At 42.4% G+C, this 27,886-nt stretch overlaps 11 protein-coding genes across 11 annotated transcripts; 5 read left to right on the top strand and 6 right to left on the bottom strand.

The window, feature by feature from the left end:
- The first annotated feature begins 4 nt into the window (after positions 1 to 4).
- BDB00DRAFT_546158 (putative ubiquitin-conjugating enzyme E2-16 kDa) lies at positions 5 to 1,653 on the top strand. The gene is made up of 7 exons (XM_053117805.1): positions 5 to 283; positions 635 to 730; positions 816 to 893; positions 969 to 1,074; positions 1,152 to 1,286; positions 1,368 to 1,427; positions 1,523 to 1,653. The coding sequence occupies exons 1-6, from the start codon at positions 260 to 262 to the stop codon at positions 1,370 to 1,372; spliced, it is 444 nt and encodes a 147-aa protein (XP_052984183.1). The 5' UTR covers positions 5 to 259; the 3' UTR covers positions 1,373 to 1,427; positions 1,523 to 1,653.
- Positions 1,654 to 1,839: 186 nt separating this feature from the next.
- Positions 1,840 to 3,165, bottom strand: BDB00DRAFT_868044 (uncharacterized protein; the record flags this gene model as incomplete). Its single annotated transcript, XM_053126414.1, has 4 exons — positions 1,840 to 2,655; positions 2,718 to 2,887; positions 2,947 to 3,030; positions 3,111 to 3,165. 4 exons carry the CDS (start codon positions 3,163 to 3,165, stop codon positions 1,840 to 1,842), a joined length of 1,125 nt encoding a protein of 374 aa, XP_052984182.1.
- A 610-nt stretch (positions 3,166 to 3,775) lies between these two features.
- On the top strand, positions 3,776 to 7,169 carry BDB00DRAFT_868043 (PMCA-type calcium-translocating P-type ATPase; the record flags this gene model as incomplete). Its single annotated transcript, XM_053126413.1, has 3 exons — positions 3,776 to 4,064; positions 4,135 to 4,228; positions 4,334 to 7,169. The coding sequence occupies 3 exons, from the start codon at positions 3,776 to 3,778 to the stop codon at positions 7,167 to 7,169; spliced, it is 3,219 nt and encodes a 1,072-aa protein (XP_052984181.1).
- Positions 7,170 to 7,538: 369 nt separating this feature from the next.
- BDB00DRAFT_925596 (uncharacterized protein) lies at positions 7,539 to 9,174 on the bottom strand. Its single transcript, XM_053128809.1, has 3 exons — positions 9,054 to 9,174; positions 8,459 to 8,973; positions 7,539 to 8,375 (listed from the first exon to the last, which is right to left on the bottom strand). The coding sequence occupies exons 1-3, from the start codon at positions 9,109 to 9,111 to the stop codon at positions 7,713 to 7,715; spliced, it is 1,236 nt and encodes a 411-aa protein (XP_052984180.1). The 5' UTR covers positions 9,112 to 9,174; the 3' UTR covers positions 7,539 to 7,712.
- Positions 9,175 to 9,588: 414 nt separating this feature from the next.
- On the top strand, positions 9,589 to 10,444 carry BDB00DRAFT_802537 (uncharacterized protein). The gene has a single exon (XM_053121959.1). The coding sequence runs from the start codon at positions 9,633 to 9,635 to the stop codon at positions 10,293 to 10,295; it is 663 nt and encodes a 220-aa protein (XP_052984179.1). The 5' UTR covers positions 9,589 to 9,632; the 3' UTR covers positions 10,296 to 10,444.
- A 49-nt stretch (positions 10,445 to 10,493) lies between these two features.
- On the top strand, positions 10,494 to 11,013 carry BDB00DRAFT_868040 (Dolichyl-diphosphooligosaccharide--protein glycosyltransferase subunit Swp1; the record flags this gene model as incomplete). Its single annotated transcript, XM_053126412.1, has 2 exons — positions 10,494 to 10,682; positions 10,759 to 11,013. The coding sequence occupies 2 exons, from the start codon at positions 10,494 to 10,496 to the stop codon at positions 11,011 to 11,013; spliced, it is 444 nt and encodes a 147-aa protein (XP_052984178.1).
- A 51-nt stretch (positions 11,014 to 11,064) lies between these two features.
- On the bottom strand, positions 11,065 to 16,240 carry BDB00DRAFT_802533 (uncharacterized protein). The gene is made up of 22 exons (XM_053121958.1): positions 15,910 to 16,240; positions 15,822 to 15,843; positions 15,484 to 15,722; positions 15,235 to 15,337; positions 15,042 to 15,155; positions 14,663 to 14,954; positions 14,394 to 14,595; positions 14,188 to 14,292; positions 14,140 to 14,143; positions 13,954 to 14,051; positions 13,826 to 13,863; positions 13,728 to 13,748; positions 13,606 to 13,647; positions 13,120 to 13,530; positions 12,808 to 13,033; positions 12,676 to 12,705; positions 12,451 to 12,603; positions 12,190 to 12,392; positions 12,029 to 12,108; positions 11,824 to 11,939; positions 11,486 to 11,740; positions 11,065 to 11,363 (listed from the first exon to the last, which is right to left on the bottom strand). The coding sequence occupies exons 1-22, from the start codon at positions 16,168 to 16,170 to the stop codon at positions 11,220 to 11,222; spliced, it is 3,159 nt and encodes a 1,052-aa protein (XP_052984177.1). The 5' UTR covers positions 16,171 to 16,240; the 3' UTR covers positions 11,065 to 11,219.
- Positions 16,241 to 17,099: 859 nt separating this feature from the next.
- BDB00DRAFT_756069 (glycine cleavage system H protein) lies at positions 17,100 to 17,745 on the bottom strand (the record flags this gene model as incomplete). The annotated part of the gene is made up of 4 exons (XM_053118878.1): positions 17,100 to 17,200; positions 17,272 to 17,403; positions 17,517 to 17,577; positions 17,665 to 17,745. Coding segments are annotated over 4 exons (375 nt in total), but the record flags the coding sequence as incomplete, so codon positions are not given.
- Positions 17,746 to 19,023: 1,278 nt separating this feature from the next.
- On the bottom strand, positions 19,024 to 22,228 carry BDB00DRAFT_802503 (uncharacterized protein). Its single transcript, XM_053121957.1, has 12 exons — positions 21,904 to 22,228; positions 21,626 to 21,784; positions 21,478 to 21,552; positions 21,134 to 21,373; positions 20,861 to 21,019; positions 20,618 to 20,671; positions 20,347 to 20,508; positions 20,160 to 20,228; positions 19,851 to 20,021; positions 19,674 to 19,733; positions 19,358 to 19,597; positions 19,024 to 19,247 (listed from the first exon to the last, which is right to left on the bottom strand). The coding sequence occupies exons 1-12, from the start codon at positions 22,091 to 22,093 to the stop codon at positions 19,120 to 19,122; spliced, it is 1,707 nt and encodes a 568-aa protein (XP_052984175.1). The 5' UTR covers positions 22,094 to 22,228; the 3' UTR covers positions 19,024 to 19,119.
- Positions 22,229 to 25,024: 2,796 nt separating this feature from the next.
- On the top strand, positions 25,025 to 25,891 carry BDB00DRAFT_545621 (uncharacterized protein). The gene is made up of 4 exons (XM_053117804.1): positions 25,025 to 25,133; positions 25,197 to 25,372; positions 25,577 to 25,706; positions 25,795 to 25,891. The coding sequence occupies exons 2-3, from the start codon at positions 25,212 to 25,214 to the stop codon at positions 25,674 to 25,676; spliced, it is 261 nt and encodes an 86-aa protein (XP_052984174.1). The 5' UTR covers positions 25,025 to 25,133; positions 25,197 to 25,211; the 3' UTR covers positions 25,677 to 25,706; positions 25,795 to 25,891.
- A 171-nt stretch (positions 25,892 to 26,062) lies between these two features.
- BDB00DRAFT_802491 (uncharacterized protein) lies at positions 26,063 to 26,930 on the bottom strand. The gene is made up of 4 exons (XM_053121956.1): positions 26,715 to 26,930; positions 26,537 to 26,597; positions 26,307 to 26,458; positions 26,063 to 26,220 (listed from the first exon to the last, which is right to left on the bottom strand). Exons 1-3 carry the CDS (start codon positions 26,814 to 26,816, stop codon positions 26,388 to 26,390), a joined length of 234 nt encoding a protein of 77 aa, XP_052984173.1. The 5' UTR covers positions 26,817 to 26,930; the 3' UTR covers positions 26,063 to 26,220; positions 26,307 to 26,387.
- Positions 26,931 to 27,886: the final 956 nt, after the last annotated feature.

The following is a 27,886-nucleotide window of genomic DNA, read 5'->3' as shown; positions in this document are numbered from 1 at the left end:
ATGGCATTTAATTATTGGTAGATTTCACAAACATGTAATACACATCATACTACTGTATACTCTATATACGAGAAACGCTGAGCATTTATTGGTTTGGCTTATACTATCCGCAATATTATTGGCCAAGCTGGGCGAAATATCCCCCAGGCCCGCTGCCGGAAGGGGGTGATTTGAGCAAAGGGGAGGAGGAAAGCACCCAACCGGTTTTTTCTCTTTTTCTTCTTGACATTTTCTTTTAAAAAAAAGAACACATCAAGTTATGGCTTTGAAGCGTATCAACAAGGTATGTACCACTCCTTCTATACTGCTTCCTCTTTTCTTTCAATTGTTCTATACCATCTGGATTACCCAGCTTGGCGATTATTTCGTTCCCCCTTGCAATCATTGGAAGGAAAAAAACAGTAAAAAGTGTCTTATTGCCAGAAAAGGGGGACGACACAGAAGAGTGGATGCTTTTTATTCGGTGAAAAAAAGATTCTGTTCATTATGAAAGAGAAAGAGAAAGAGAGAGAGTGAGGAGGAGGGACATTTACCTGTTCTCGGATTGTTCTCCGATGGGGAGAATGAGACTTCAGAAACCTTCTTGAATTGGAAAAAGATTAACTCAAAAGCCGTTTGGTTTTTCTTACAATAGGAATTGAAAGATCTCGAACGTGATCCTCCCTCATCCTGCTCTGCAGGTCCCATTGGTGATGATCTTTTCCACTGGCAAGCTACTATCATGGGTCCAGTAAGTTTCTCTATTCATGCTTCTTGCTGCTGTGTGTGCGTGTGTGTATCTTGTACATATGATACTGATCATCCCTTATGTCCAGGAGGACAGCCCATACCAAGGTGGCGTCTTCTTCTTGTCCATTCACTTCCCAACGGACTATCCTTTCAAACCCCCAAAGGTAAAAAAAGATTGTAAAGAGAGAATTGGGAAAGAAGACCAAATACTCACACTGTGATATCTTTGTCTGTGTCAGATCAACTTCACCACCAAAATTTATCATCCTAATATTAACGGCAACGGAAGCATTTGCTTGGATATTCTCAAAGATCAGTGGTCACCTGCATTGACTATTTCCAAGGGTGAGTTCCCAGCGGGCTTTTTATACTTTTTGACAAGGATGTACCAGTGTTGACTCAACAGTGGCGTGTATTTACAGTTCTGCTCTCCGTGTGCTCATTGCTCACCGACCCTAACCCTGATGATCCGCTCGTTCCCGAGCTGGCTCACATCTACAAGACTGATCGTCCACGCTACGAATCTATGGCGAGAGATTGGACCAGAAAATATGCCAGTAAGTATATATATCACGATAAAAGCTCTGACTACGTTAATAGGTCAATGGTAGACAGACACTAACTGCTGTCCTTTTTAGTGTAAGATGGTAGTTTAGCATGTGTACCCTATGGAGGATCGAAGGAAATTTACATTAAAGGTGTGTGTTGGTTCCTTTGCGTAATATTTCGGGAGAAGCGTGACATTGCAAGCATGAATGTAATATACTGATTTTTGTCTTTTATGTTTCTATAGAAAAAAAAAAAAACTTTGCAACTTTAAATTTTTCTCTTGCTTTCAAATGTTTGTTCCTGAGCGTATTTCATAATAATCAATTTGTGAATTGTAATCAAGGATACCACATATATACACACATTATCACACACACATAAACACACACTCAAGCTTGTAGACAAGAATAACCATGAAGACACTTCTACCCCTCATGCACTCACACACTCTCGCAAAATCATATACAATCATCGCATATATGAGCATTTTTCTTTTTCTTTTCGCTAGAGGGTTTCCTATGCTTACAGAGAGCAAATAAGCAAAAAAGAGGAAAAAGGGTTCTATTGCTGTTGATGATCGCAGACAAGTATACCTCGTGCGTAGAGTCCTGATATCACCAGTTTTTGAGCGTCATGGTCAATGAATGCAGTCGACGATGTGGGATACAGCGTACCGTCATCCACAAACACATCGTCTACTTGCTTTGTGTGGGGATGCCATGCTACGACGCGGGAAGGTGGCCGTTTTGTTTTGCTGGCGTCCACATTACGAGCAAATTTCAAAAGATCAAGGCCAACGGGATGACCAGCAACAAGAACATTGCCCGTCTTTTCATCATAATGGGTGTTATCGACGACCATGGAAGGGACTTTGATGTGGTCAGTCTGTTGCAAACGCACCTGGGTTTCATCGACGACAATCTCGAATCGTTTGACGGTCATACGATAGGTCTCTGCAGCAAATAGCACACTTTTGTGATCACCAGCTAATCCGTTTGCAAATGAGAGGCCTTGGGCGACAGGATATACAGTGTGTGTGGGTGCATCGTAGAACATGATATTCGCAAGCGGTAAGCTGGCATAGTTTTCGATCTTTTTCATGATGCCCGTACGAAAGTAATGATCGTTGCTGAAAAAGAAAGATGGCGTGCCATCAGCAGCCGAACGCCCATCAAGGATGTGAATACTGTTTGGCGTATAGATCTGAGGATGCTCAAGTGTACGGATGTGTTTGGCATCTTGGAGGCTAAAGAGTTCAATAGCGGCATGGGCGTGATGGCGCAGATTGATAACCATCATCAAGGATGCGTCCACAATAGCCAAGCCGAGAGGATGGAAGTCGTCATCACCCAACGTCGCGAATCGTGTGGCTGTCCCCTGCAACAAATGCGTATCCTATGTCAGTATTTCAGCGCATATGCCTTTTTCTGAACTACTACCTGAACATAATCAACTCGCCAGATATCGCCAGGCTCTGGATGGGGCACAGGTCGATGAACGTCCATAACCATGTTTTTGTGATCACGCGCAGGATCGCATGCTGTATAAGCTATACCGGCTTCATGAGGCGACATGACAATGTCTTCACAATTACGAAAATCTTCTGGGCCTGCCAAATAATTTACTCTTTTAGTATTTTCTTAATCACAACATTAACGACCTTCATACTATACTTGCCTTCAATAGTGTGACACTGTTCGGTATTCAAAGGGTGTATAGTTTGAAATATGCCGCCAAGTTCCACCAAGTGGCCTAAGCGTGTAGTAACAGTAACAGTTCGTCGTTAGCTTTATGTTTCTGGCGCGGGCATTCCAATGTCCCTTCTGACTTACGAGCTTGATTCGCTAGTAAGGCAATGACGACAGCAGCAATCAAGTAGTTTTTCATTTAAGTTCGTGAAGGCTGACACAACTGGGGAAAAAGAAAAGCACGGCTATTGTGTAACTTTTCCGCTTGCCTGCTTATAACCTGTACGCCGTCAATGCATAACATAATATATGAGAAGAGAAATCGACTGATTCGGAAGCAAAAGTGTGCATTACTGCTGTAATAATCGGATTACTAGCGCTAGCGCTAAAGCACTGATAGTGTAAACAAAAAATTTGACTAAATCAGTTGTTATTATGGCATCATGGATACACATTGATTATTACCTTGTTGACAGCTTAAACAACATTTGACATACCGTACTGATATATCGTATTAGCTCAATAGATCACTCTGGATGACTTTAGTTATATATTATTAAGTCATAAGCAGCATCTTCAAAAAGGATGGATATGGACAGAGTAGGATGAGCAGATTCCTTTTTTTATTGTTTGAAACTTGAAACCGAAGCGCGTAATTTTTGCATGATTGGCGAAATTTTCCACCAACAAGCAATTCATTCACGGCAGCCCGCTTCTTACTTTCATTTCCCTCTTCTTCTCGCACACAACTTCTTTGTTTAAATCAAACCTTCTAGTGTCTTTCTATACATACCATCACCCAGCCAGTTATGCTTGATGACGAGGAGGAGCGAAGGCCGTTGCTAGGCTCCAATAGCTTGTTCAGTATCTCGCCCAGAAAATTAATGGAGCTTGTCGATCCAAAAAACCCGGCATTATTAAGAAAACTCGGTGGTATCGATGCTATTGCTAGTGCACTGCATGTAGACACATCGAACGGTATCTCTGACGATCTATATCAAGCACGACAAAGCGTTTTCGGGTACAATGATTTACCCAAAGCCAAATCCAAGAGTTTTTGGAGACTCATAGTTGCAGCTTATAATGATAAAACCATCAGTATGTCTTTTACACCACCATAAACAGTATCTACTCTTTGTTTTGGTATGACTAATGTGCACGCTTATAGTCATGCTGACAGTGGCGGCGATCGTATCCCTTGGTATCGGAATCGGAAAGGATTATTCAGCTGAACATCCACCAGGTCAACCACGAATAGGATGGTATAAAAACACCCCACTGTTCTTACCTGTAGGCATACACAAGAAATAAGGAAGTAAACGCTAATAATAACACCTTTGATGTTGCTTGATACAAATGTGGTATAGGGTAGAAGGCACGGCAATTTTAGTTGCAGTGCTTGCAGTCACTTTGACCAACGCTATCAACGATTATCAAAAAGAACGACAATTTCGAAAGCTGAACGCGAAAAAAGAAGACAAAAGAGTGACAGTACTACGGATGGGACGCGAACAACGCATCAACGCACATGATTTGGTTGTGGGTGATATCCTTATCATCGAACCTGGCGACGTGGTACTCGCCGATGGATTGTATGTCACTGGCTACAATTTGGTGTGTGATGAATCGTCAGCCACTGGCGAATCTGAAGCTGTCAAGAAACATCCAGCTGGCTGCACGTGCTCCAAAGATAATACGGCCAATAACAACATCGATGATGACAATAGCGACAGTTTTATTCTTTCCGGATCCAAAGTTTTAGAAGGTGTCGGTCGTGTATTGGTGATTGCGGTGGGTACCAACTCGTACTATGGCAAGACGATGATGGCGCTCCGGCATGATCCCAATACAAGTCAGCGACAAGAAAACACACCCTTGCAACTCAAACTCGATGTGCTTGCAGAACAAATAGCCAAATTCGGCATTGTTGCTTCTTTGACCATGCTAGTGACACTGACGATCAAGTATTATGTCACGGCCGACCATCCGAGCGGTACAGAAATCGCTTCCACCGTCGTCAACATTGTGATCCAGACAATCACCATTATCGTCGTTGCTGTGCCTGAAGGCCTTCCTATGGCCGTTACTATGGCTCTTGCTTTTGCTACGACGCAGATGCTCAAAGACAATAACCTGGTGCGCGTTCTAGCTGCGTGCGAAACCATGGGAAACTCGACAACAATCTGCACGGATAAAACGGGGACGCTGACGCAGAACCAAATGACAGTGGTTAAAGGAACGCTGGGGATGGAGCAATTCACAGAAGCGTCGGCTATTCAAGATTGGGCTCAACGCGTGGATGGAAAAATCATACAGCTCGTGGTAGAAGGCGCTGCAGTCAACTCGACAGCTTATGAAGATGTAGCGACTAACGACGACGGTAAAAAGCAATTTTTGGGATCCAAAACGGAAATTGCTTTGCTTGTCTTGGCTAACAAACTCGGTGGCGACTATGTGACTATCCGTCGACACGCACAAATTGCCAAGCTGTATCCGTTTGCATCCAAAAAGAAGACCATGACCACTATTATCCAGCTAGGCAGCACGTATCGCGCATACACAAAAGGTGCATCTGAAATAGTGCTTAGATCTTGCACACATTATATTGATGCCAAAGGCGAAACGTGCGAAATGGATACGGAAGCAAGGCAGCAGTGGGAACGGGTGATTGACAAGGATGCAAGCGAAGCACTTCGAACGCTCGCGCTTGCTTATATCGACATGGAACAAGACGAATACAGTGCCTTAAGGGACGAGGACGATTTTCCACTGGAGAATCTCGTGATGATTGGTGCTGTTGCCATTGAAGATCCACTCCGTCCAGGCGTGGTAGAATCTGTCGCAGCCTTTCGGCGTGCAGGTGTGTTTGTTCGCATGGTTACTGGTGACAATATCAAGACGGCCACTGCCATTGCACGCAACGCGGGTATCCTTACTAAGGGTGGTATTGTTTTAAGCGCATCCGAGCTACGTGAGATGTCGCCCGAGGAGCAAAGACAACGGGTACGGCGGATGCAAGTGTTGGCGCGATCCTCGCCAACAGACAAAACCACTGTGGTTGTCCGTTTGCAAGAACTGGATCAAGTCGTCGGCATGACTGGAGACGGCACCAATGATGGACCAGCACTTCGACTCGCAGATGTTGGATTCAGTATGGGTGTCACCGGAACCGAAGTCGCCAAAGAAGCATCGGATATTGTGCTTATGGATGACAATTTCAATTCGATCCTCAAAGCATTGTTATGGGGCCGAACGGTTAACGACGGTGTACGCAAATTCTTAACTTTCCAACTCACTGTCAACGTGGCTGCTGTAGTGATTTCGTTCGTTAGCGCAGTGACATCTAACAAGGCGGAAAGTGTGCTCTCTGCAGTTCAGCTTCTTTGGGTCAATTTGATCATGGATACCTTGGCAGCACTCGCACTCGCGACCGAGCGACCTACATCCGATTTATTGGACAGGAAGCCGGCATCCAAGTTTGCACACCTGATCAACTATCGAATGGTAAAAATGATCCTTGGTCAAGCCGTATTCCAAATCGCTGTCAACTTGGTAGCTGTCTATGCTGGCCCCCAGATATTCGGCATTTCGGATGAAGCGGTGTTACGGACAATGGTGTTCAATATCTTTGTGTTTCTCCAAGTCTTCAACGAGATCAACTGTCGGCGGATCGATGGTAGCTTAAACGTGTTTAAGAATATAACGCACGATTGGATATTTGTTGCAGTGCAGGCCGCTGTCGTTGTGTGCCAGGTGATAATTGTCACATTTGGTGGACTTGCATTTAGTACAGTTTCGCTGACTGCAGAGCAATGGCTTATCACCGTTGGTATTGGTGCATTATCACTTCCTGTGGGCGTCATCATACGGTTAATACCCGATTTTTGCGAAATTGAGCGTCGCTACAACGAGGATGCGACGCCATTGACAAGTTATTCAAGACTTAACTGGGAAGGTGCCATAGGCCAGATCCGAAATCAGCTACGGGTCTATTCAGCTTTACGCAAGTCATACCATACACCTGCAAGCACTACTGCTGCACCTGCCAACGATCATCATCAGCGACGATTCTTTTCAGCCCCTGTAAGCGATACAGCAAGTCTCAAACTTGGAGATGATACTCCTCATGATTATAGTAACAGCACACAAGAAGATTATGGAGCTACCCATGACTTTACTCCGTCAGCCAGTTCCTCCCCATAATAAAAATACCAGATAAACGCTATATGTCATCACCAAAAACAAAGAACTTTAAGGAGATGATGATAGCGGCTGTTATTTAGTTGCTTGTTTGAACTAGACAAGGTATCATTTTATTAGATTATAAGTGTATAGAGATTATGATATTTTCTATTACGTGGAAATTTTGGGACAAAACAATACTAATGGAAAGAACGAACAAGATCCCGGCAACGAAACAACACAGTTGTCTCTAGAATAACGGAAGGAGTGTGGACTGGGGGGTGGGATCGAACAGAAAAAGAAAACGAAACAAAGAAATATATGCTGTGAGGACGTAGTAGTAATGTGTGCTTAGACGTATGTTGAAATTTTGGCAAGACGGGAAGGGGAGAAAGGATGTGTGTGTGCATGTCACGGCATGCGTTTGCTGTTTTAAGTCGTTGTTGTTGTTACTGTTTGTGTTGTGTGGATTGTTATTGTTGTGGTGCGTGTGTGTGTGATTGCTGAAGTTATTGTGGGCGTTCTGAGATCAACTCGCCGTATAGGAACGTTGTATAGGTTGATTTAGAAGAGTAACCAAGCAGCAACACCAGCTAAACCAGCTACGGCAGAGCCAGCAATACGGAAATTGGAGCTAGCAGCCGACGAGTGTGTGCCAGTGGACGAAGCACCCGAAGAAGATCTGCTGCCAGAGGCTCTTGAGCTGGTTGTAGCAGAAGCTTGAGCGACACGGCTGCTTGGTCCAGCAGATCCAGTAGAAGCACCAGTGCCAGCGGCGGTTCCAGCAGCAGAGCCAGAAGCAGAGGGTGCGGCAGTTGGTACAGAGGCAGCAGAGGCAGCTTCCAACATGTCTTCATCAGCGGCAGCAGAGGAAGCGGATGCGGCGTGGAAGCCCTTCTTGTCCTTCCAGTCATCATCGTCTTCGTCGTCCCAGTCGCCACCTTTGCCGCCCTTCTTGCCGCCGCTCTTCCAGTCTTCGTCGTCCTCGTCGTCCCAATCGCCACCCTTCTTGCCGCCGCCGTACTTGCCCTTGCCGCCCTTGCCGCCCTTGCGGCCGCCCTTCCAGCCACCTTTGCCGCCGTGACCGCCTTCCCAGTCGTCATCGTCCTTGCCCCAGCCGCCCTTACCGCGGCCACTCTTCCAGTCACCCTTACCACCGTGGCCCCAGTCACCATCATCATGGCCCCAGTCGCCTTCGGGTTTGTAGCGGTGAGGAATAACCAAGCCCTAATGTAATTGTCATGTTTAGTAAGCTCTGCATAGCTGCCTTGTAAAGTGAGAAAAATATAAAAAGCAAGCGGCTCCTTTACCTCAGTGGGGAAGATAGGCTTTGTGTGAGTAGTAGTAACGGTGGTAACTACAACGACAGGAGGCTTATTGGTGACCGCAATGTTTTCAGCAGAAATAAAGGGAAGACCAGCATTGATTGCGGGACGGATCTTTTCAATATTGCCGTGCCAACCGTCGTCCTTCTTCTTCCAGTCCTTGTCATCGTCCCAGTCGCCGCCCTTGTCTTTCCAGCCACCTTTGCTGCCTTCCCAGTCATCGTCGCCCTTGCCTTTCCAGCCACCTTTGCTGCCTTCCCAGTCATCGTCGCCCTTGCCTTTCCAGCCACCTTTGCCGCCTTCCCAGTCATCGTCGCCCTTGCCTTTCCAGCCACCTTTGCTGCCTTCCCAGTCATCGTCATCCTTGCCTTTCCAGCCGCCTTTGCCGCCTTCCCAGTCATTGTCATCCTTGCCTTTCCAGCCGCCTTTGCCGCCTTCCCATTCACCAGCGCCTTTGCCACCGTCCCACTCGCCACCTTTGTGACCGCCTTCCCAATCGGCTAGATGAATAAAGCAGCTCACCGAATGAATAGATTGTTATCAGACAACTATGCAGATAATGGTGATGATAATTAATTACCGGCAAGAGCAGCGGAGGTCATTGCTGCAGAAACAGCGAGGATAGATGCAAATTTCATGTTATCTTTTTGTGTTGTGTAGTGTTGTTATTTAAAGAATGCAAGGGAATATTTATTAGAAAATTAGAAGAAGAAGCTGGATGAGCAAGGTCCGAAATGTGTGTTGCTTTTATATATAGAGCAATTCCCTTTACCCCAGGCAGATAGACGCAATGTTCTCCCAATGATATATTCCCGATAGTCGTGGGCAGGATCAAAAGTGAACCGGTATTGTCGTCTCTCTCTATACACATATGGTGCAATACACATACATGCTAGTAAACAAATTGGTCGTCGTTCAATGAACGTCTTTTGCTGATCCACAAAATGTCCCGAGTGTGTCTATGAGAGCTATCATTGCTGTACGCGTTGCGTTGTAGTCCGTACTATGTTATGATTTAGTGTGCTGTATGCACTTTTTACCCGACTACCCACTGCTGCTGCGGTCGCTGAAATTGAACACGACAAAGACGGACGACGACTCTTCTTTTTTATCCTTCCAACATAGATTACCAATAACTGCGCATCATACAACAGCAACAATGGGCCTACCAGTTCGCCAACAGCAAGACAATGATCGTGTTTCGTCTCTGGTCAAAGAAGCTCAGGCACTTGTAGCTAAAAAGGACGAAATCGAAGCTCAGTTACGTGAACTTGAAGAAGGTTTACGAATTCAAGGCGTCGGCATGGACCAACCCCTCATTGACCGATCTGGTTTCCCGCGATCGGACGTTGACGTGGCAGCAGCACGCACATCGCGCAATTTGGTTCATCGATTGCGTAACGACCATAAGGATGCTATGAAAGAAATTGAGCAAGTGCTGCATGCTGTCCATGAGGCTTCACGCAAAGTGGATCAAGAACGAAAGACAACGCCACCAACACAACAACAGGAACAGCAAGGTTCCTCTTCTTCTCATGTATCAGCACAGCCCACAACGCCGTTCGCACGTGTGAATGCAGTTGCGCCAGACTCGCCAGCAGATGCTAGTGGCTTACAAAGAAACGATAAAGTTGTCAAGTTTGGTCACGTTCATGCAGAAAACCACGACCGATTACAGGCCCTAAATCGACTCGTCGGCCAGAGTGAAAACAAGGCAATCAGTGTCCTAGTATTACGAGACAGTCAGTCCATTGACCTTACACTCACACCAAAGAAATGGTCTGGACGAGGGACCCTTGGCTGTCATATTGTTCCCCTGTAAAGTAAAGCATAATCCAAGCATAATGTATTGTGTACGTGTATATATTGTATCTCTGTCTTTTTCCCTCTCAAATAAACGCAAGTGTTGCACGCCAAGCTATAATCAACCAATGAAACCCAGCAAACGCAGCGAGAGAGAGAGAGAGCGCGGGCATTTCACTAATCTTCCATTTCTCTTTTAAAAGATACACACGAGACAATGATCACCACATTGATAGCCTTGTCATTAACTGCACTAGGTGCATACGCTGCAGGCGATGAAGATGTGTTTGAATGGCGACCCGAAATTCACCACGTATTTAGAGAAGCCGAAGCAATGCCGCCCACATGGTTCTCTCAACTTTTCACACTGATCGCGCTTTCACCTTGGCTCGTGCTCGTTATTGGGGTAAGGAAACTTGCATACTGTCTTGACCGCGGAATGAAAGAAAAGAAAAACTTATTTTCATATGGTGTGTGTGTAGTGGCTCGGTCTGGGTGTCACGCCTGTCAAAGTCTTGGGAGAACTCGCTTCGGGACCTAGCATGCGACCTATTTCGATTATTGGGTTCCTGGGATCGCTTGTCGCTGTCGAATACCTGTTCTACCTCTACTGGATGCGTCTCAATATCTTCGAAACCCTCAGCTACCTTGCTCTTTTACTCCCTGTCGTGTTCGTCTTTGGTCAACAGGCCCTCGGTCAAGTGCAAGCAAGAAGAAGAAAGGTTTTCATTAAATAAACTGCATCGAAGCAACAACAATAAAGTTACCACATATCATTCATTTTATAAAAACAGCGCAGTTTTATTATGCATGATGTACGAAGGGAAGAAGAGGAACAAGAAGGAGCGAGTTGGAAAGGAAGAAGTGTGCATGTGTAAATGTGGAGAGGTTGGCATATGATCAGGCTCGGTCGAACACTATGTATGCAAGTAGGAAACATGAACTATCGATCATTACGAACATTGACAGGTCGATCACTGTATAACGTCACAGTAAACTCGCCAGCAATGTCTTTTTCATGCGTTGCAAGTACAATGATATATCCTGTTTGGTTCTGGCTCAAAACGACATCATTTGTTGCGACGCCCTAAAGCAAATTGAGGAAACAATAAATAATGACATAGTAGGAAGAGTAAAACATTAGAAATGGGTGTTTTTACCAGAAAGAAAGAAAAGGGAGAAAGTTTGTTTATATAACATTTTACTTACTTGGATGACATTTGTATATGGACCCGATGTCGCAACTTCACGACCAAACAATTCAGTCGGATGTTTTTCATAGATGGTAACGTTGGTGGACGGTATAGGATTAATTCTATCTGCTTGTAGTCTGACTTTGACCGTGGTCAATTCTCGGATCTCTAAAAGATACCGAGGATTGTTGCCATAGTGGCCGTAACTAGGGCAACCCATGGCATTGTAGCCCCGCACCCATTCTCCATGAAGTACTTTACGGAACATACCCTGAAAGTGATTTGTAAGTTGTTTTTTTGTTTTACTAGACACAGCCTGAATACAGCAAGTGACAAAAGAAAAGGGGACTTTACCGCGCCTTCGGATGGAATAGGATCGGCATGAACCTTGACGTTACTTGCAACAGTGAGAATGAACTGACCAAGTAGATCTGGCTCAAATGTAGAAGCAACTATAGTATAACTGCCAGCTACATTGGGGTAAAATACTTGTGTTAATAACAACATGGACAACATGTACACATATGCATATGTTCCGATATAGATATATATCACATACGGGTAATATGCGGCAGTTCACAATAACAAAAGCCATGACGATAAGGTCCAGATTCTGCTAGAATATCCCTCATCGAAACACTGAATAGTATGGCAGTTTAGCATTTTTTCTTCGCTAAGAGCATGATATAGAAAAAGCGACAACCAACAAAGATATAATACCTAGAAGCTCGTTTTCCACCTTCCACGAGCATCAAGTGCACAGCATAAGATTTGGGAGCCTCTAGCATAAGCAGTAGGCCAGCATCATTCTTATTATCTCCTGGACTGGGCGGCGGTACTTGGATCTTCCACTGTGGATTGTTGAGATACGAAGCTTTGGAAGCATTACCCCCTGCTGTTTGTTCAGTCCATTGCCCAATAATCTTAAATTGAACATCGGTTAATATTTCTCTGTGTTTACTTTTTGTGTCTCATTATCACCTTTTGTTCAATAGAGTATCGTAACGGTACTTCGGTAAGTTTAAAGGGTGCAAGTGACCATGCACGCAACGAGAAGTACAAGGATTGGGCTTTTTCGTGCTGAGACGCTACGATGGTATAGTCGCTTGTACCAGGCGGAGCATTGAATCGAACCTGTTAAAACACAAAAGAGGGGAGAGTTTATAAATTCTCCTAACTCTTTCTATCTTCAAAAGTTGTTCTTACCAAGATGTGTGGACTATTGACATAGGTTCCCTGCAGTTTGTGTAATTACTTGTTAACTCTTCTTATATATGTGCGTCTGTATTTCCCGTTCATCCCTCCCTTTGTGATTTATGATTTATCTGTGTCTTATACCTCTTTAAAAGGATCTCCAGGATAATATATTCTTTGGCCGCTCGTGTTGCTGTAAACGTGGAGGGTAATGTAGTCGGTATTCTCTTCAGTAATCATCACATGCTTTGACAGCAGTAGCCATACAGCTGCAGGTTTTTTATCCGGCACAGTAACTTGAAGACTGAACTGTGGATTGTATCCCAAATTGTACACATCCTTTTTTGGGCCAACGTGCTCCGGCCAGATGCTATCAAATTATAATTTATGCGTGGGTAAAGGGTAAATAGAAGCGAAAAAAACATCTCATATGTAATAAGATAAGACCAAACTTACGTATGCAAGACCCAACGATGTGTAAACGGCTCCGGGTTCCAGTTGAGATGAATTGATGTAAAGTGGCTACAGACAGACTCGAAATCAATCCAGAATATACCATCGTCGTTCTGCTCTGCCACGTATGGATCATAATTCAATGCGTTCTTTAGCTCTATTGTCCAGTTTGCTGTATCCATATGGCTATACGGCCCTCGCCATCGTTTGTGACTCCATGGGTTCTTCACTTGCATAAATCGCTTGCCCAGCACCGTTTTTATGTCAATCACAGCATACGCGTGAGTGGGAACCAGACCCAAACGATCAGCATCAACTTCTGTCAACTCGCCCGTTGCAATGGTCACAAGAACATCGCCGTATTTTGAGCCTTCCAAGATCCTGTCCCATACTTTATCAGCAACGAAATGTTTACTACATCAAAGAAATATATCAAGAGACAAAATGAGTAATCATAATAATCTTTAGCCCTAAAGGAGAAAAACTTACTCGTATATGAAGATGTGTTCGGGGATCCATCCAGTTAGTGAACTATGTAATTACATAATAATAACACACCATCCGTCAGTTAGAGGCTCGAAAAGCAAGCTGAGCGTATCATGAATACTTGCTATAAATCAATTCCAGAATTCCTATAATCATAAGTCAATATGATTAGAATATAGATAATAAAAGAGGAAGCAGTACAGCATCTATCAGGTACACTTACGATCCCGGGAAATCATATCCGCCCATCAATTTCATATACTTAATAGATATTTTAGGACTGTCAGCAGCAATAATAATCGAGCGTACATATTATATATTATATGTTTCAAATCATTCTATTACACTTACAGCTTTTTCGATAATGCTTGCCCATAACTCCTCTTTATGCGTAGAGAAAGTGCACATCAATGTACCGTCTCGTGAAACAGGTAGTAAATCGTCCACAACTGATGTGCAAAACAGGTGAGTTTGTGCTTATCCTTGCATTAAACTTGGTTAAAGCTCTTACCAATCTAATGATATAAATATTAATACAAATAGTAAGCACTAACTTCTTTGTTGAAACGACTGTTGTTTCATTACCTTTCGTTGAATGCCATTATGTACAAGTTTGATGACATATTTTCCATTGGGATTATAGCACGGTTGGCCTCGTGCATCTTGGGGATATATACATGTTGTGATAAGCTATTCTTATCCTTGTTAGAGTAAAGAAATTGGAAGAAATAGAAAAGAGCGTTTGTAGATATATTTTATCACATATAAGAAAAAATACCAAATTCACTAACCTGCTTTTTGAATTTTCGTTCATAAGCAGCAGCGACGCATAAAGAAGCTACAAAGGAACAATCCGTAACGACATCTTGCACGATACTTGTGCTAGATATGAGATGAATCAATTTCGGATTCTTCATGAACTCGGTGGGTCGCTTCCATCCACCGAACTTTGCCATCTGCTTTTCTGACAGACGAAGAGATCCGTCTGGATCACTAAGAGATATCCTTTAGTATTATGTTTTATGCTGTCATTAACATTGAAATTAGAGTAATCATTTACATGAAACGAGTTGGAAATGAAAACTTTTCTTTCAGATCCGTATCGTCTATCCACGGTAAAAACACATTGTCGTTGACGTTGGATGTATATTTGAGCACCTCAAGCTCAGCACTTGATAAGCGTTGTGTCATCAGATCGTCACCGGGATAGATGTCCGATTTGCCGTTCGTCGTTTCATCAACCGTGCGGATTGAAATATTTGAGCGTGTTGATGAAGTAGATGATGCTCGATGTCGACCAATAACTGGTCGACCATTGCCAGTAGTAGCATAGTTCTTGTCGTTTTTGACAGCTACACAAAGAGAGATCATGCCATTCATTATATATTCACTTCTATGATGCTTCCTCCAATCATCATTTATCGATAAAAAAGGGCTACCTAATAGCTGATTTTTCTGGTGCATGGTCTGAGCTTTCATTTCTTCAGCCTTGTCCACTGCTTGCAAACAGAGATTTCGGGCCAACGCGCGTTTTCGCGGATCGTATGCAAGGGCTATCATTCCCTGCCCGGTCGGCATTAACTTAACAATTGTTCCTTTGATTTCATTCTTATAGAATGATCTTTTGTTTACCTTCATAAGCTTTCTTGGACCAATCTGCTGCATCTAAATAATATTCCAATGCCTCTTCTATATACTTTTTGGTATCATTAAGCTCGCCCTGGGTCAGCGAAAACTACCAACCATACGGCAAAGATATAGATGTTAGCCAAATTTGATATACCGGCTTCGACAATAGTTCCCCGCAACACTCCCTTCTTTTTTTTTGCGTGATCGAAATCGCGTAAAGTAGCAGAAAAAAGAACACAACAGCAAACTTACTTGAGCTTTTTGCAAATGCCAACGGATCTCTGTTGTTTCTTCATCGTCGTCTTCGTCGTCTTCGTCTGAACTATTATCCACAGTATCGGGCGCATCGTACAAACGATGCTTTTTCGCATCGGGATGAGCAGCTGCTGGAGCCATGACTCCGGTACTGTACCGTTCGAGTTGTCCTCGTCGATGCACGTATTCGTTCAATTTCTGTATCAATTGGCCACGCTCTGCCCTATGGTCTCTTACTATATAATTATACAGATATATCAGCTTCTTGCCTTATTGCTGTTTGTGCAGCAAAATATAAACCACTTGTTGCTACTGCTTCTGCAGGTTGGTCTTACGTTGTTGCAATTTTTTTAGTGCCTATAGAAAATCACAAAACCAATAAGCTTTATGCGTGTGGGTGAGAATGATAAAAAAAGTGCAAACCTCGATAAGTCGTTTATAGGCATCAAGTGCCTCGCTACTTTTACCAAGACGATCGAGTTTGACAGCAAGACATGCAGCTCTGTATGCCTCGGTATACAGGTCGCCCTGTTGCTGCTGCTGCTGCTGCTGCTGGCATGGGTGGTTGTCATGGGTTATGAATTCCGATGCATCGGATGGTGGTGGAGAAATAGATAACGTAATTAAGCGAGCAGTTTCGGTAGGTAAGCTGGCAGAGCCTGCAGATCGCCGTTTATTACTCATGAACGCATGTAAGCGCGGTTTTCAGGCGAACAGGTGGTAGAAAAAAAAGAGTTGGTACAAAAAAAAAAGGGAGAGGACACACGCTCATTGCTACATCGTTGCGTTAACTCAGCAACGCTTACTGCTGTCGACCGGATTTAAGCGGGTATCCGTGATCCGAAGTTGTAGCTGTCGGATTTGATGGCATGGATGCTTTCAACACTTTTACAGTCTCCTTCTTTATATGTTTAGGGCTACCACTACATACTACTGTCTACCAGCTATAATTGATAGTTTACAGAGAGCTATGCACTAGAACGTTCGCAAAGCTATAATTCTGCTGTATTGCATGAGCGCTCTTATATCTCGACGAGTTAGCGTTGTCGTTTGTTAAAAATAGCAAATAGAAAAGGCTAACGATGCTTGCAGTGAGTCAGGTCAACTTATCGGGCTATCCATTGATTGGGGAGCGACAGAAAGAGAAATGTTCTCACAGACATACTTTCATGCATATAATTTGCAATAGTAAATATATGCGAAATATAGATCGAAGCGACCGGGGTTCTCTATAATCGCTTAGAATATGGCCCGTAAGGTAGCATCATTATGTATCAATGCCAATATTCCAGTAAACCAATCTCCTGCTTCTTTAGACTGATTTGTAAGAAAAAAAAGTTCACTTTGTAAATAGTTGCTGTTTGTGGCAACAGAGGACGCGTGTCGAATGTTTATTTTTTCCGTTGAAGAAATAAAATGCTTTAATAAGAAAGGAGAGCGAAAAATAATGGATGCGTAGGACGTAAAACAAAGAGAAAGAAAAAAGAAGGATGGGGATAATTACAATAGAGTGGGTTGAGGCGCTCTACTACTACTATACAAAAGAACAAAATTGAAAGATAATGAGGACGACTCCTTTATACCGTTTTACTTATAAAAAATGATAAGCAAGCTTAGTGGTCTTCTTCAGCAGCACAGAGATCAGCATAAGCTTTCTCGTCCATGAGACCCTCGAGTTCTTCAGGGTTCGACAACTTGATCTTGGCCAACCAGCCTATTCCGCAAAGTATCGTTCAGTATTCCATCTCTACCATAAGAAAAGTCTTCAAACTTTCTCAAGCTTACCATCTTCTTCAGGGCTGGTGTTGATCAAGGAGGGTTCGTCGGCCAAAGCCTCGTTGACATTGACAACCTCGCCAGTGATAGGCGTGTAGATATCGCTGGCAGCTTTGACGGACTCAACAGCACCAATTTGATCTACATTGTGGAATTTTGATGGGATCAGATTTGACGCGTTTCCCACATGTTTTTTTTTTCTTTAGTCGCCACACCACTCTCTCCCCTCTTTATTTCCCTTATCACAAACAAACCTTTCTTTTCAACAGCATCGCCGACAGCGGGAGTTTCGACGAAGACAACATCACCCAAGGCCTGCGGGGAAGTGAGAACAAATATTCATGGATGAGCTTTTTTCTTTTACCTTCCAACTTTTGAAACCACCCTATGCAATAGACATACCTTTTGAGCATAATCAGTGATACCGATGGTACCAACGTCACCTTCGATGGAAATCCACTCGTGGTCATCAGTGTACTTCTTGGCTATGCAAGTTGAGCGAAAAAAAGCGTGGTTAGAAGATACGTTCCTTACTTTTTCTCACACGCTCAGTCAGACACTCGTAAACGCTCACACGTGCACAGAGAGAATAAGCCAAAAAGGGATGATATCGAGATATCATATACACTCACTGGCATAGGTGCGGAAAGCAGCAAAGGTGGCGGACTTGCGCAACACAGGGACGTAAGGACGCACAACACGCGAAGTGAACTGTCTGAGAGCCATTTGGGAAATGTGGTTTTTTGGGGATGCAAAAAAGTAGATGAGAGAGAGGAAAGGTGAAGAAGAAAAAAAGTGGGTCCCCACACAACAAGAATTTTTTTTATATTTTTTTTCCTCTTCTGTCACCGAGTCAAGTTGGCCTTGAAGCTTCTTAAAGAAAACTTCCCATAAGAGGTGCTTGATGAAGACTGCTACTCCACCGAGTGCGATTTTTTTTGGATTGGCGACCGATTGGTGCCGATAGTGTCGTGCATCTTCCTATAAACATACATTCAGCACTCACGCTCGACCGAAACAAATAAGAAAAATACCCAGCAAGGGTTGGATGCAGTTGTAGCAGCAGGCAGCATAGTGGTGGTCATTGGCGATGACAGCTAGTAGCGGTGCTCTTTTCCCTATGGTCGTTGTTGCACCTGTTTCTTATTTGCATTAATGATCTGTGATAGCTACATGAGTGCGTGTGGAGTGTAGAGGATCTCATTTTCGCCACACACCCAGGCATACACATATCACATGCTGAATTTGAACATAGCTGGTTTTATTCGTTTCCGCGGTATACACCAATTAGAACGCCTTTCTGGGCAGAAAGGGGCTAATTTGAAGGCCACTTAGGTCAAATGGACTTTGAGAAAGGTACAAAGTGTTGGGACTCTGGCGCTGGAATGCGCTTTGTGATGCATAACATCTCATAGTCTAGGAGAAACTAATCCATTGTGGCTGTCAGCAGCAGCGTCGCTCGTTAATGGGTTTCTTAAGGTACCTTGCGTATCATAGTAACAAAGCTTAAATATTGTTGCCTGGAGATATGTTGCTAGGCAACTACAGTGGAGACACCACTAACGGTGTTGACAACGACTTTGTTCTATTTGGGGGCGGGGTTATTGCTAGTATATTATTTACTCTCGGATACCGTGCATGCCTAAATGCGGCATTCAGCAACGGCGTGTAGTAGTAATAGCAGTAGCGCTTTTTAAACAAATGAGGATACACCAGTATCACTAAGTTGGAAACAAAGTTCGAGCAAGATAACTACCTGCCCATAACTCGAGTAACAGTGCATTCCTTTTAACGAGATTTTAAAGGGAATATGCAGTAGTAGCAGCAGCTTTATGTGGTCATAAAAGATATACATGTTTACAAGTTGTTTGCGTGTGCCTGTCCCTGTGCCCTTTTACGTATGTACTTTTCCAACTCTCCGCGGTACATAGTTGTGAGTCCCACTAAAAGATCTTGACCGGCAGCCAGTAAATTCTTGTCCACTTCTAAATTTGGAGATGATATATAATCGTATCAATAAATCAAACACTTTGTGGTTATGAGAAAATTAAGTGAGGGTCTACAGTTATGATTAGTGTTTTAATTTTTCTCTTACCATCCACAGCTCCTTCTGGCCCAGTTGTCAAAACATATTTTAATCCATTGTACTGGGCTGGATCCACTCTTTTAAGGTGAACGTATATTTCCTCTTCTTCTTTTTCTTCAACCTCTTCTTGTCCTTCTGCCTCTTCGATCGGCTCATCTGCTGGTGCCACTTCCACGCCTTTTTCTTGCTCTCCTCCTTCCATTCTATCTGTAGCTGAGACGTTTTGCTGGGGATAAATTGATTCTGATACTATTGGGTTACAGCAATGCACTAAGGTAAGAAGATTTTTCAAGATTGAGCACAAGCGATGCTTATTCGTACTTACCATCTGTGCGACCTACAAGTAAAAGCGGCTCATTTTCTTCAAGTAAATCAATGCAGCTCACTATATGAATGTTGTAATATATCAGTACTACTGCTGTTTACGAGAAAGAAATTTGTAGATAAATCTGCTATTTTACATATACAAATCGCTCTTCACAAAAAACATTGACACACTTACTGCTGAAATTTACAACCCTTCCATAAAGTGTTTCGTAAGGAAGCGTCCATCGACCCTTTCCCATACTTCTTAACTTTGGGAAATGAGCTTCGCGAATATGACAATACAGCTGATGGCGGACATTGTACGTCTTTTGGCATCGTTTGTACGGACAATGTAAATACAGCGTCTCTATCCAACAATAACAATATCAACAAAAATTTATCAAACTTTCATTCGTCAGATCCATATATATAGTGAGAGTTATTCAGGTATGGAGTATACAAGCATTCCAATAAACTGTCGAAAATAAGCTCTTTGCATACTGACCACGTGTTCTTCTGTCAATCTTTTTCACTTCAATCTTATCAATATCCTTCAATGAGTTTTTGGATCTTTCTTAAAACAGAATGATTTTAGTATACAATATCACGGTGAATGAGCGAGACAAATGTTGCACCGTGAGTATAACTTTCTTTATCAAGATGCCCCTTCGTGTTGTGCTGTTGGTTCTTACCATTGAAATATATAATCTCTCCTGAGGGTGTCGAGAAACAATATGTTGACATGCTGCATATATTGGGTAAGTATGGATCATGCTCGAGTTGAATATGATTGTAAATCATTTTTTCCTCGACTTCTGTCACGAGACAATTTTCGTATGGGCAGCAATATGCATCTATTCGTAGATAACAAAAGGGAGTGAATAATGGTATTTTGTATATATAAGTCAAAGACGTCTACTAATAGCACACGCTAATCTTTCTTCTCCAGCACTTTTGAGTCACCTGCTCTTTCGGAAACCACCTTCTCATGTTCATCCAACGCATTACGTGAGCTATCTGTCAATATTATATGAATACACGTATTTTAGATGTATGCTTTTCGCTTATTTGCATAGATCGGTTCCTGGTATAATACCGTGCTGTCCTTCTTTCCTCTTCTCTTTCTTTCCCAGATAAATGTTATGCTGAAGTTTTCAGGGAAACTAATGCCCTCTTCTTATCCTGTACCATCGACGACATACTTACCATCAAAGCTGATGATCTTCCCAGAGCTGGTTTTGAAGAAATTCATATGTTTGCAAAGCGGGAAATTTGCATTGTGGCGTTTGCGGATGTGCGTCAAGATGATATGCCGTTGATCTTCTCCTTTTGCACAATTTTTGTATGGGCAATAAAACCGAAACACTGTAGCATGGCAACAGAAACATAAATAAAATGATTATTATCCATAGGCAAAGTAATTAACAAGCCATAGAAATTCGGGAGACAAAACGAGTCGCAATCTTTCTTCATCCAAACCTTTTGTTGGTTCTTCTTGCGCCTCTTCAGTTTTAGCGTTTACAGCTTCTTTCGCTTCTCTTGCCTTTCTGGCTTCTTCTGCCTTTTCACCCTCTACGGCCTTTTTAATCTCTCTGTTCCTTCTAGCTTCTTTTGCCTTATTAGCGTCTAAAGCTTTTTCGACGTCTTCAGCTTCTTGTTTGTTTTTAGATTTGGCTCTTTTGCGCTTTGGTGATATTCTTTCTTCATGATGATGTAATTCTATGTGTGGCAAATGTATAAAACAGAAAAGAAGAACATACGACATATTGAGGGTTAAAATACGTTTGGAATAGCAGAAACTCGTACAAATGAACAACACTTGCCATTGTATTTTGAATTTCCGTCACTATAATCATCGTTTGCGCGAGCACGTTTCTTTGATACATCGGATCGTGCTTCTATTTGAAAGCGTTTGTGATAAGTTCTCATAGCCCCCTATATAAGCCGATGATTTAAAGAAACAACACATACTACTTTTATTTCTGATGCTTTCTTTGCTATTCCAGTTAGTCGTCGTCGTCCCTGATTTTGTGGGTAGTTTCTTGCGTGGCCCAGCTTCTGACAAGCTTGTCTGCGATCCAGATCGTTGGCTCGTCAAATTTTCTTGCATTTGCGTAGAATCGTTATAAGCTGCAATCAGTTGAGTCATTCTATTTTTTCTTCTTGAAGCAAATGCTATGTAGTCATAGAGTTGAAGTAATATAAAGACAAGATTTCATAGTGAACCTATTAGTCGTTGTTTTTAATACCTTTATTTAAAGCAGCGGCAGAATGCGCAACACGTGTGCCTGTTAATTCTTCAGTTTTCTCATTGGCAAAGGGGGTGGCCGAATCAGGAGCAGAAGAAGGAGAAGCAGTAGAAGAAGAGGAGGAATGGGATTCAGCATTGAAATTGCGGTATAAAACTGCTGTTAATGCACGTTTAACAAATGACAGCATGGTCTCTGCGGTTTTTATTATTGGACAAAAAGAGGCAGGAATAGTACGTATGAGGCTGGGCGAGCCAATGAAATTAAACCTTAATATTTGAGTTCGCCGCTTTGACAAATTGTGTCATATGCTTTCTGAGTGCAGGCAATAACTTAAAAGAAAAAACATACCGAAGATACTCGTTCAGTAAATGAATGACAATGAAGCACATACAGGCACAAAGTTTTGAAACGTGCTTAATTGTCTTTATCTCACTCCCAGTACTATAATAACAGAAGACTTTTATTCATCCAAATTCATAGATTTTTGTGACAGGACTAATCTAACCCTTTTCACTTGTTGGTCTTGCTTGTTGGGTGTTCCTCTATTTGTTGGTAGCTGTTTTAAAAACAAGAGAAGCAGCTTTAGCTTAAAAGATTCTTTAACAAAATGGGCACGTCTTTCTTTGGACGTACGGGTCGATGGCCTGGAGCTGGTGGTATGTTGGAATCAACTGGCAAGCCATTTGTTTGTATTTCGACTGCTTGTGTAGCTGCTGTTGATGTCGCTTGGCTTCGCATTTTCAGGAAAAAACGTTTTAGATTATTATCGAAACCCCCGGTAATTAACAGTAGAAAACGAGTACCCCTTTCCATGCGATTGCTGATAAATGCAGTCGATGTGGTTCGTGTTCTGGGTTCCCCACGATTCGGATAATGCAGTGGCAGACAGTGCCGCAGTAGTCACTGATAAATATTTGCCTGAACTGCTCGTGTACCCTTCCTTGACCATGTTTTTGTAGCGTTCGCGACACTGTACTCCAGTCCTGCCTGGTATTGAGAGAGTAAATACCCCCCACGCAGAACTCTGGACGACATTACCCTCCTCCCACTCGCGAAGCTTTTTTTAAAATTGTTTCTTCTCTGTAACATTAAATTTCACCGATGTTAATCATCGTGCCTGGATCCACGTGGTGAAGATAATACTGTTCCGCATAATAAAAGAGATGTATGAGTGAGCACAAGTTTTTGTGGTTTCATTTTTCTTACTCGTACCTTATACCGTTGCTCCCAGGCGCGAGCCTTTTGCGACTTCCATGCAGTCACTTATTGATCAGCGAAAGGATCTTTGGTAGTTGACTTGGTCATCTGGGAAAAAAATACAGAGGGTTACTGTCTACTCTTTGGGAAGTCCTCATTTGCTTCTAGTGTAACTTACCATGCATTCTTTTCTGAGCAAAACGAAGCTGGCGTGCGGTGATTGGGAGAGAGTAAAGAGCAACACTCGGCATGACTTGCTATAAACTCGGATTGAAGTGAACCTATTTATCACTGAAAGAACAACAACTTATTCTTATTCTATTTGCATCACGGATAATAAAAGGCATTCGTAGAAGCTCATCACAGTGCGGATACATTCCTTCACTATTTGATCGTTTCCTGCCTTGACAGCCGAACCCCATGTGGATGACAATGAAGACACTTTGTGTAACAAATCATTTATACGCGCTGCACTGCCTGCTCCTGTGGTAAGCCCGACCAGGAATATTCAAAGCATGCCTCCGAGCTAAATCATCACGTTATATACATATACAATGGTCCCATGACAATGACATTTGCTTAACTTTACCTCACCGTATAAAAGCATCAGTTTCTTTTTCTTTCTTTCTATTTCGGCTCATTCCAAATCTCTCCCATTCTTATAAAACGCATGTCATCAGTTGTTGAAAGCCTCCACAGATACCTAAAGAACCCCCTCCTCCCGCTGTCCAAGAGCCTGTTCCCGTTATCCCAGAGCCGCTTGTAGAGTTCAACGGCTTTGACGAGAGAACGCGGGTCGTAACGCGACCTTGCTCGGTCAGAGCAATTTTTCACATGGCGAATACCACTTTTTTTGAGTACGTTCATTTTTAACTTCCTTAGCTTATTATTATCCTTCCTGAATGCTGAGGCTGATGATTGTACATCTTTTTTGTGGACGATTCTAAGACAAACATCAGAAATGGTTTCATTCCGAAAACGAGATGCTTACAATCTTGTATTTTTGCACCTCAGGCGTCACTTTGAGGGTTATTACCAGAATGCACCTCCATTGTTTTTGCAAGGCTTTGGGTCATTGCTTTCAAAGTGCTTTCGTACGGATTACACGACGAATTACCAGGATTCTTTTTTAACGTGAGTTCCTCCTATATGTTCAATATATATCTACATTTTTATTCCAAAACTCGTACTAACATCCGATAATCCAATAGCTACCATGGAAAGAAGACCTAATGCGCACAGCAGCAATCTTTGTCGCAGAAAGAACTAACCCACATAATACAGTACCCGCTCGTTAAACCGATCACCTCTGTTTTTCGAGAAAGGGATCGGTTTAACAAATGATCGGTTTAAAGATTGAGGGTCCACTATATGACATACATACTGCTTATCAAGCTGGTATTTTGGGGAAGTGATTGGTTTAACGAAATATCGGTTTAAAGGTGATCGGTTTAACGAGCGGGTACTGTAATGAACGTAAGTGATTGCAACATTTCAAATTAATAACTAACAGAGCAGGATATTGGTGGCTTCGGTAAACGGTTAATGTTGTTATATTTGATGCATGTGCACTGTATGATTTATTAGAATACTTCGAGCCAGAGGATATTACTCCTGGATCATTGAGAGATACGTTAGCAAACAATTTTGTTGTCATGGCGCTGCAAAGTATGGCTCAAGTACAGAATATAAGCACTATGAAACTAAGGAAAATGGATATGATAGCTCATCATTTCTATTTTATGTCAGATATGAGAGTGCATGCCCTAAATATCAAGTATTACATGAATCGAGTTTGGAAGGGTGCTTTACAACAACTCCTACACAACCGAGGTCAGGTGGAAAGAGCAGGTAGATATAATCCTACATATATATATTATTGTGTTTACTAATCAATATGGTACACATAGAAACTCATTGTCCTAACATTATGTCGGAACAGCATGAGTATTAACAAGTAACATTTTGAACCATGAAGCCGAATATCCCAATAATCTACTTCATAATCAATCATTGGGAAGACTGTATCGGTAAGCCTATATTAAACAGATAACAGTTTGCGATATGTTTGCTGATTCTTTATTGTGAACTAGTTGATAGCTTCATTCATGGTCGCTTTTAAGAGCTGCTCCATGACACAGACATACTCATTTGCGGTCTCGCGATGGGAGAAGATTTATGCATCTCCCTTCTGCATTTGTCGTACGACCTGCTTCAATTTTCCGAACGAACTTATCCACGAGCACGCCTTGGCCACTATTGCCATTAGGTTCCCATCAAACGGGGTTCTTTCGGTTGGATACTCGTACTCTGTATCAGTAGGTGAGAAGAGCACGGATGGTATATCGAAATGATCCGGTACCGCTCATATTGCTCGCAGAGGTATTGGTCAGCTTTTGTATCTTTGCTTCTCACATACAATATTGTTTACAGCTTTTTTATAATCTTACTCTTATATTTTGTGTGTGTGTAGGTCGGGTCACCGTTGTCGATTTCAAGATGCAGACAACTCGAAAGCAATCCGCTCTGGCGCCAGAAGCTATGGGAAACCGCTTTCGATATTGATCACATAAAACCAAACCGCCGCCGATACGGTCAAGAATGTAAGTGCTCTTAGTGGTGGCTAGCGAATAGTATTATACATTATATGAATATGTGCATCCTGATCGTTTTTATACGACTTTTTTACAGATCAAAACCCCTTAGCACACAACGCGCTATGCTTCAAGCATACCGCGACTACGGGTGGATGTATGGTACACGTCCAGTTCGCAAAGCCCATCGGGAATAGTCCAGGCAAGCATAAACCCTGCTCTAATGATTTGGAGTTTGTGAGCCAAAGCTGAATGTCACGCTGACGACAAAACAATACTATGTACACGTCATGAAGAATTATTTCCTAGTACACACGATGAAAGTAAACGCCTTCCTGAAGGTCAAGACTTAACAAATTGGAGCCATGGTGTATACAGACTCGAGTTGACGAAAAAGCAAGTCTATAAGACTCTATGATGGTTTATTGGGCAATTTTAACAAAAAAGAATCGTCCTTTTTCTATAAAATGGAGTGAAAATGATGTAAAGGAGAGAGAGAGATACTGTTTAGCCAGCCTTGTGGCTATAGATTTTTTTAAAAAAAGGATTAGTTTCCAAAATATCGTTTCGGTCACATCGCTTTCATATACCAGCGTATATTTCACTTACAATTGCCAGGCAGCGCCTAATCATCGATATATAAACCACCATAGCGAGAGAAAGTTAAAATCAGTTATCTCCAATTCTGTTCTACGTCCCCACCCAATCCGTTATAATTATCGCAGAGAACTTACCCAAGAAAGGAGCGGCGAAACCAAGACCTACACAATAATTAAATGTTAATTCTCGCTTTACTCAAAGTACGAGCAATATTTCTTTGTCTCATTTCTTATTCTTACCCAAAAAGGAGACCATCTTGAAAGCAAGACCGACACGGTTGGTGGTCTTGAAAGGAATGTTCTATAAGAAATACAATATGCACGATGTTAATCGATCTGTGTTTAACTGGAACTGTCGATACTGTCGCGGTTGCTAAAATTCTTTTTTATATGTGATGCCTTTGAAAGAAGTAATTACCTGGCCGTTGGAGTTCTCAAAGTGATACAAATCAGAGCGCATGACCTGACGGGCGGCGACGCGGGAGCGCATGGCGGAACGGGCAAGGACGTGAGCGTTCATTATATGTGTTGTGGATAAGGGAGTGAAAAACGGCTTAGCTGCCTAGCCCGACGACAAAATAATAATCCCCATTCAATATGATGATGTCATTCTCCGACAATCACAATCACGGTCGTTGGGTGCACTTCCTTCAACAGGAAAATCAGTACGTGCTTCTTCGTATCCACAGCCGCTTTTCCGATACAGCACCGCAATGCGACTACAATACTTACTTAAAAATGAGCTCTGAAAACAGATACTAGATATATAAACATCTATCTGAGCTTTAATGAATCTAAGCGATAGTGTAGATATACTAAATTATGACGTGTAATATGCAGGAACAGGTTGCATAAACGCAACTTTATAATTTTGAGGTCTGCACACACAGATACTCTTTACTCTTTTTGATAACTTCAGGATATGATAACTAAATATATGTGCCTCTGCTCATGTCTGCTAGAAATTTGTGATTTTCTCAAGAAAATTTTAGTATAACGCGTAAGCATTTAAACTTTCCAAAGGACTATATAGGCACTTCGGTCTCTTGTAGCGCAAAGAATTGCGTTACTTACTACATAAACATCAGTAATAAGAGCATCAATGAAAGCGCCTTGCTAAGAATATATAAGGAGATTGAAAAAATCATAGCCCCATCTGAGTAAATACAGCATGCTGTTATATCACATATTAAGATCAGCGTAATGTGCTTATGTATATTCGTGTTCTTGATGCGCTAGATCTTCATAGCACACCAAAGCCATACTGTCTTGTCCATGGCACACGCTCAATGCATGAATGCGATTAGAATTCTCGTCTTTACTTGCACACAGCTCTACACAAGCTATGTCCATTTAGAAACTTGATTCAAAATCATGATACAGCTCTATATGAGAGCGGTGAAACTTCGGTAATAACCAAGCAGAATAGCAATGATTGAATGTACCGGTCTGGTTATTCAAAGTTGAAAAAACAAAATGTAGCAAAGAGCAAAGCTACTTTAATTCTCTCATCTTTCGAAGAATCGGTAGTGTCACTACTGTACCATGGCCATCATTGCAGCTCATGCATCGATGATGTTATTTCCTCCA

Source organism: Zychaea mexicana (assembly GCF_025766255.1).
Source record: "Zychaea mexicana strain RSA 1403 chromosome Unknown BDB00scaffold_7, whole genome shotgun sequence".
NCBI classification, from domain to species: domain Eukaryota; kingdom Fungi; phylum Mucoromycota; class Mucoromycetes; order Mucorales; family Lichtheimiaceae; genus Zychaea; species Zychaea mexicana.
Note: the sequence above shows the minus strand (reverse complement) of the source record. Positions and strands in the feature narration are given on the sequence as shown.

What these genes read in the sequence shown, in the direction of transcription:
- BDB00DRAFT_546158 (XM_053117805.1), top strand. Translation starts at nt 260, where the DNA reads ATGGCTTTGAAGCGTATCAACAAG. An exon ending in CTTTGAAGCGTATCAACAAG is followed by an intron (nt 284 to 634) that starts GTATGTACCACT and finishes TTCTTACAATAG; the next exon opens with GAATTGAAAGATCTCGAACG. An exon ending in ATCCTTTCAAACCCCCAAAG is followed by an intron (nt 894 to 968) that starts GTAAAAAAAGAT and finishes TGTCTGTGTCAG; the next exon opens with ATCAACTTCACCACCAAAAT.
- BDB00DRAFT_925596 (XM_053128809.1), bottom strand. Translation starts at nt 9,111, where the DNA reads ATGAAATTTGCATCTATCCTCGCTGTTTCTGCAGCAATGACCTCCGCT. An exon ending in GACCTCCGCTGCTCTTGCCG is followed by an intron (nt 8,974 to 9,053) that starts GTAATTAATTAT and finishes TTATTCATCTAG; the next exon opens with CCGATTGGGAAGGCGGTCAC. An exon ending in AGCCTATCTTCCCCACTGAG is followed by an intron (nt 8,376 to 8,458) that starts GTAAAGGAGCCG and finishes CAATTACATTAG; the next exon opens with GGCTTGGTTATTCCTCACCG.
- BDB00DRAFT_802537 (XM_053121959.1), top strand. Translation starts at nt 9,633, where the DNA reads ATGGGCCTACCAGTTCGCCAACAGCAAGACAATGATCGTGTTTCGTCT.
- BDB00DRAFT_802533 (XM_053121958.1), bottom strand. Translation starts at nt 16,170, where the DNA reads ATGAGTAATAAACGGCGATCTGCAGGCTCTGCCAGCTTACCTACCGAA. An exon ending in GGTGGAAAACGAGCTTCTAG is followed by an intron (nt 12,109 to 12,189) that starts GTATTATATCTT and finishes CATACTATTCAG; the next exon opens with TGTTTCGATGAGGGATATTC. An exon ending in CATATACAAATGTCATCCAA is followed by an intron (nt 11,364 to 11,485) that starts GTAAGTAAAATG and finishes AATTTGCTTTAG; the next exon opens with GGCGTCGCAACAAATGATGT.
- BDB00DRAFT_802503 (XM_053121957.1), bottom strand. Translation starts at nt 22,093, where the DNA reads ATGCTGTCATTTGTTAAACGTGCATTAACAGCAGTTTTATACCGCAAT. An exon ending in AAGGGTTGTAAATTTCAGCA is followed by an intron (nt 19,734 to 19,850) that starts GTAAGTGTGTCA and finishes ACATTCATATAG; the next exon opens with TGAGCTGCATTGATTTACTT. An exon ending in GCCAGAAGGAGCTGTGGATG is followed by an intron (nt 19,248 to 19,357) that starts GTAAGAGAAAAA and finishes CTCCAAATTTAG; the next exon opens with AAGTGGACAAGAATTTACTG.
- BDB00DRAFT_545621 (XM_053117804.1), top strand. Translation starts at nt 25,212, where the DNA reads ATGGTCGCTTTTAAGAGCTGCTCCATGACACAGACATACTCATTTGCG. An exon ending in TTGGCCACTATTGCCATTAG is followed by an intron (nt 25,373 to 25,576) that starts GTTCCCATCAAA and finishes GTGTGTGTGTAG; the next exon opens with GTCGGGTCACCGTTGTCGAT.
- BDB00DRAFT_802491 (XM_053121956.1), bottom strand. Translation starts at nt 26,816, where the DNA reads ATGAACGCTCACGTCCTTGCCCGTTCCGCCATGCGCTCCCGCGTCGCC. An exon ending in TTGAGAACTCCAACGGCCAG is followed by an intron (nt 26,598 to 26,714) that starts GTAATTACTTCT and finishes TATTTCTTATAG; the next exon opens with AACATTCCTTTCAAGACCAC. An exon ending in CAAGATGGTCTCCTTTTTGG is followed by an intron (nt 26,459 to 26,536) that starts GTAAGAATAAGA and finishes ATTATTGTGTAG; the next exon opens with GTCTTGGTTTCGCCGCTCCT.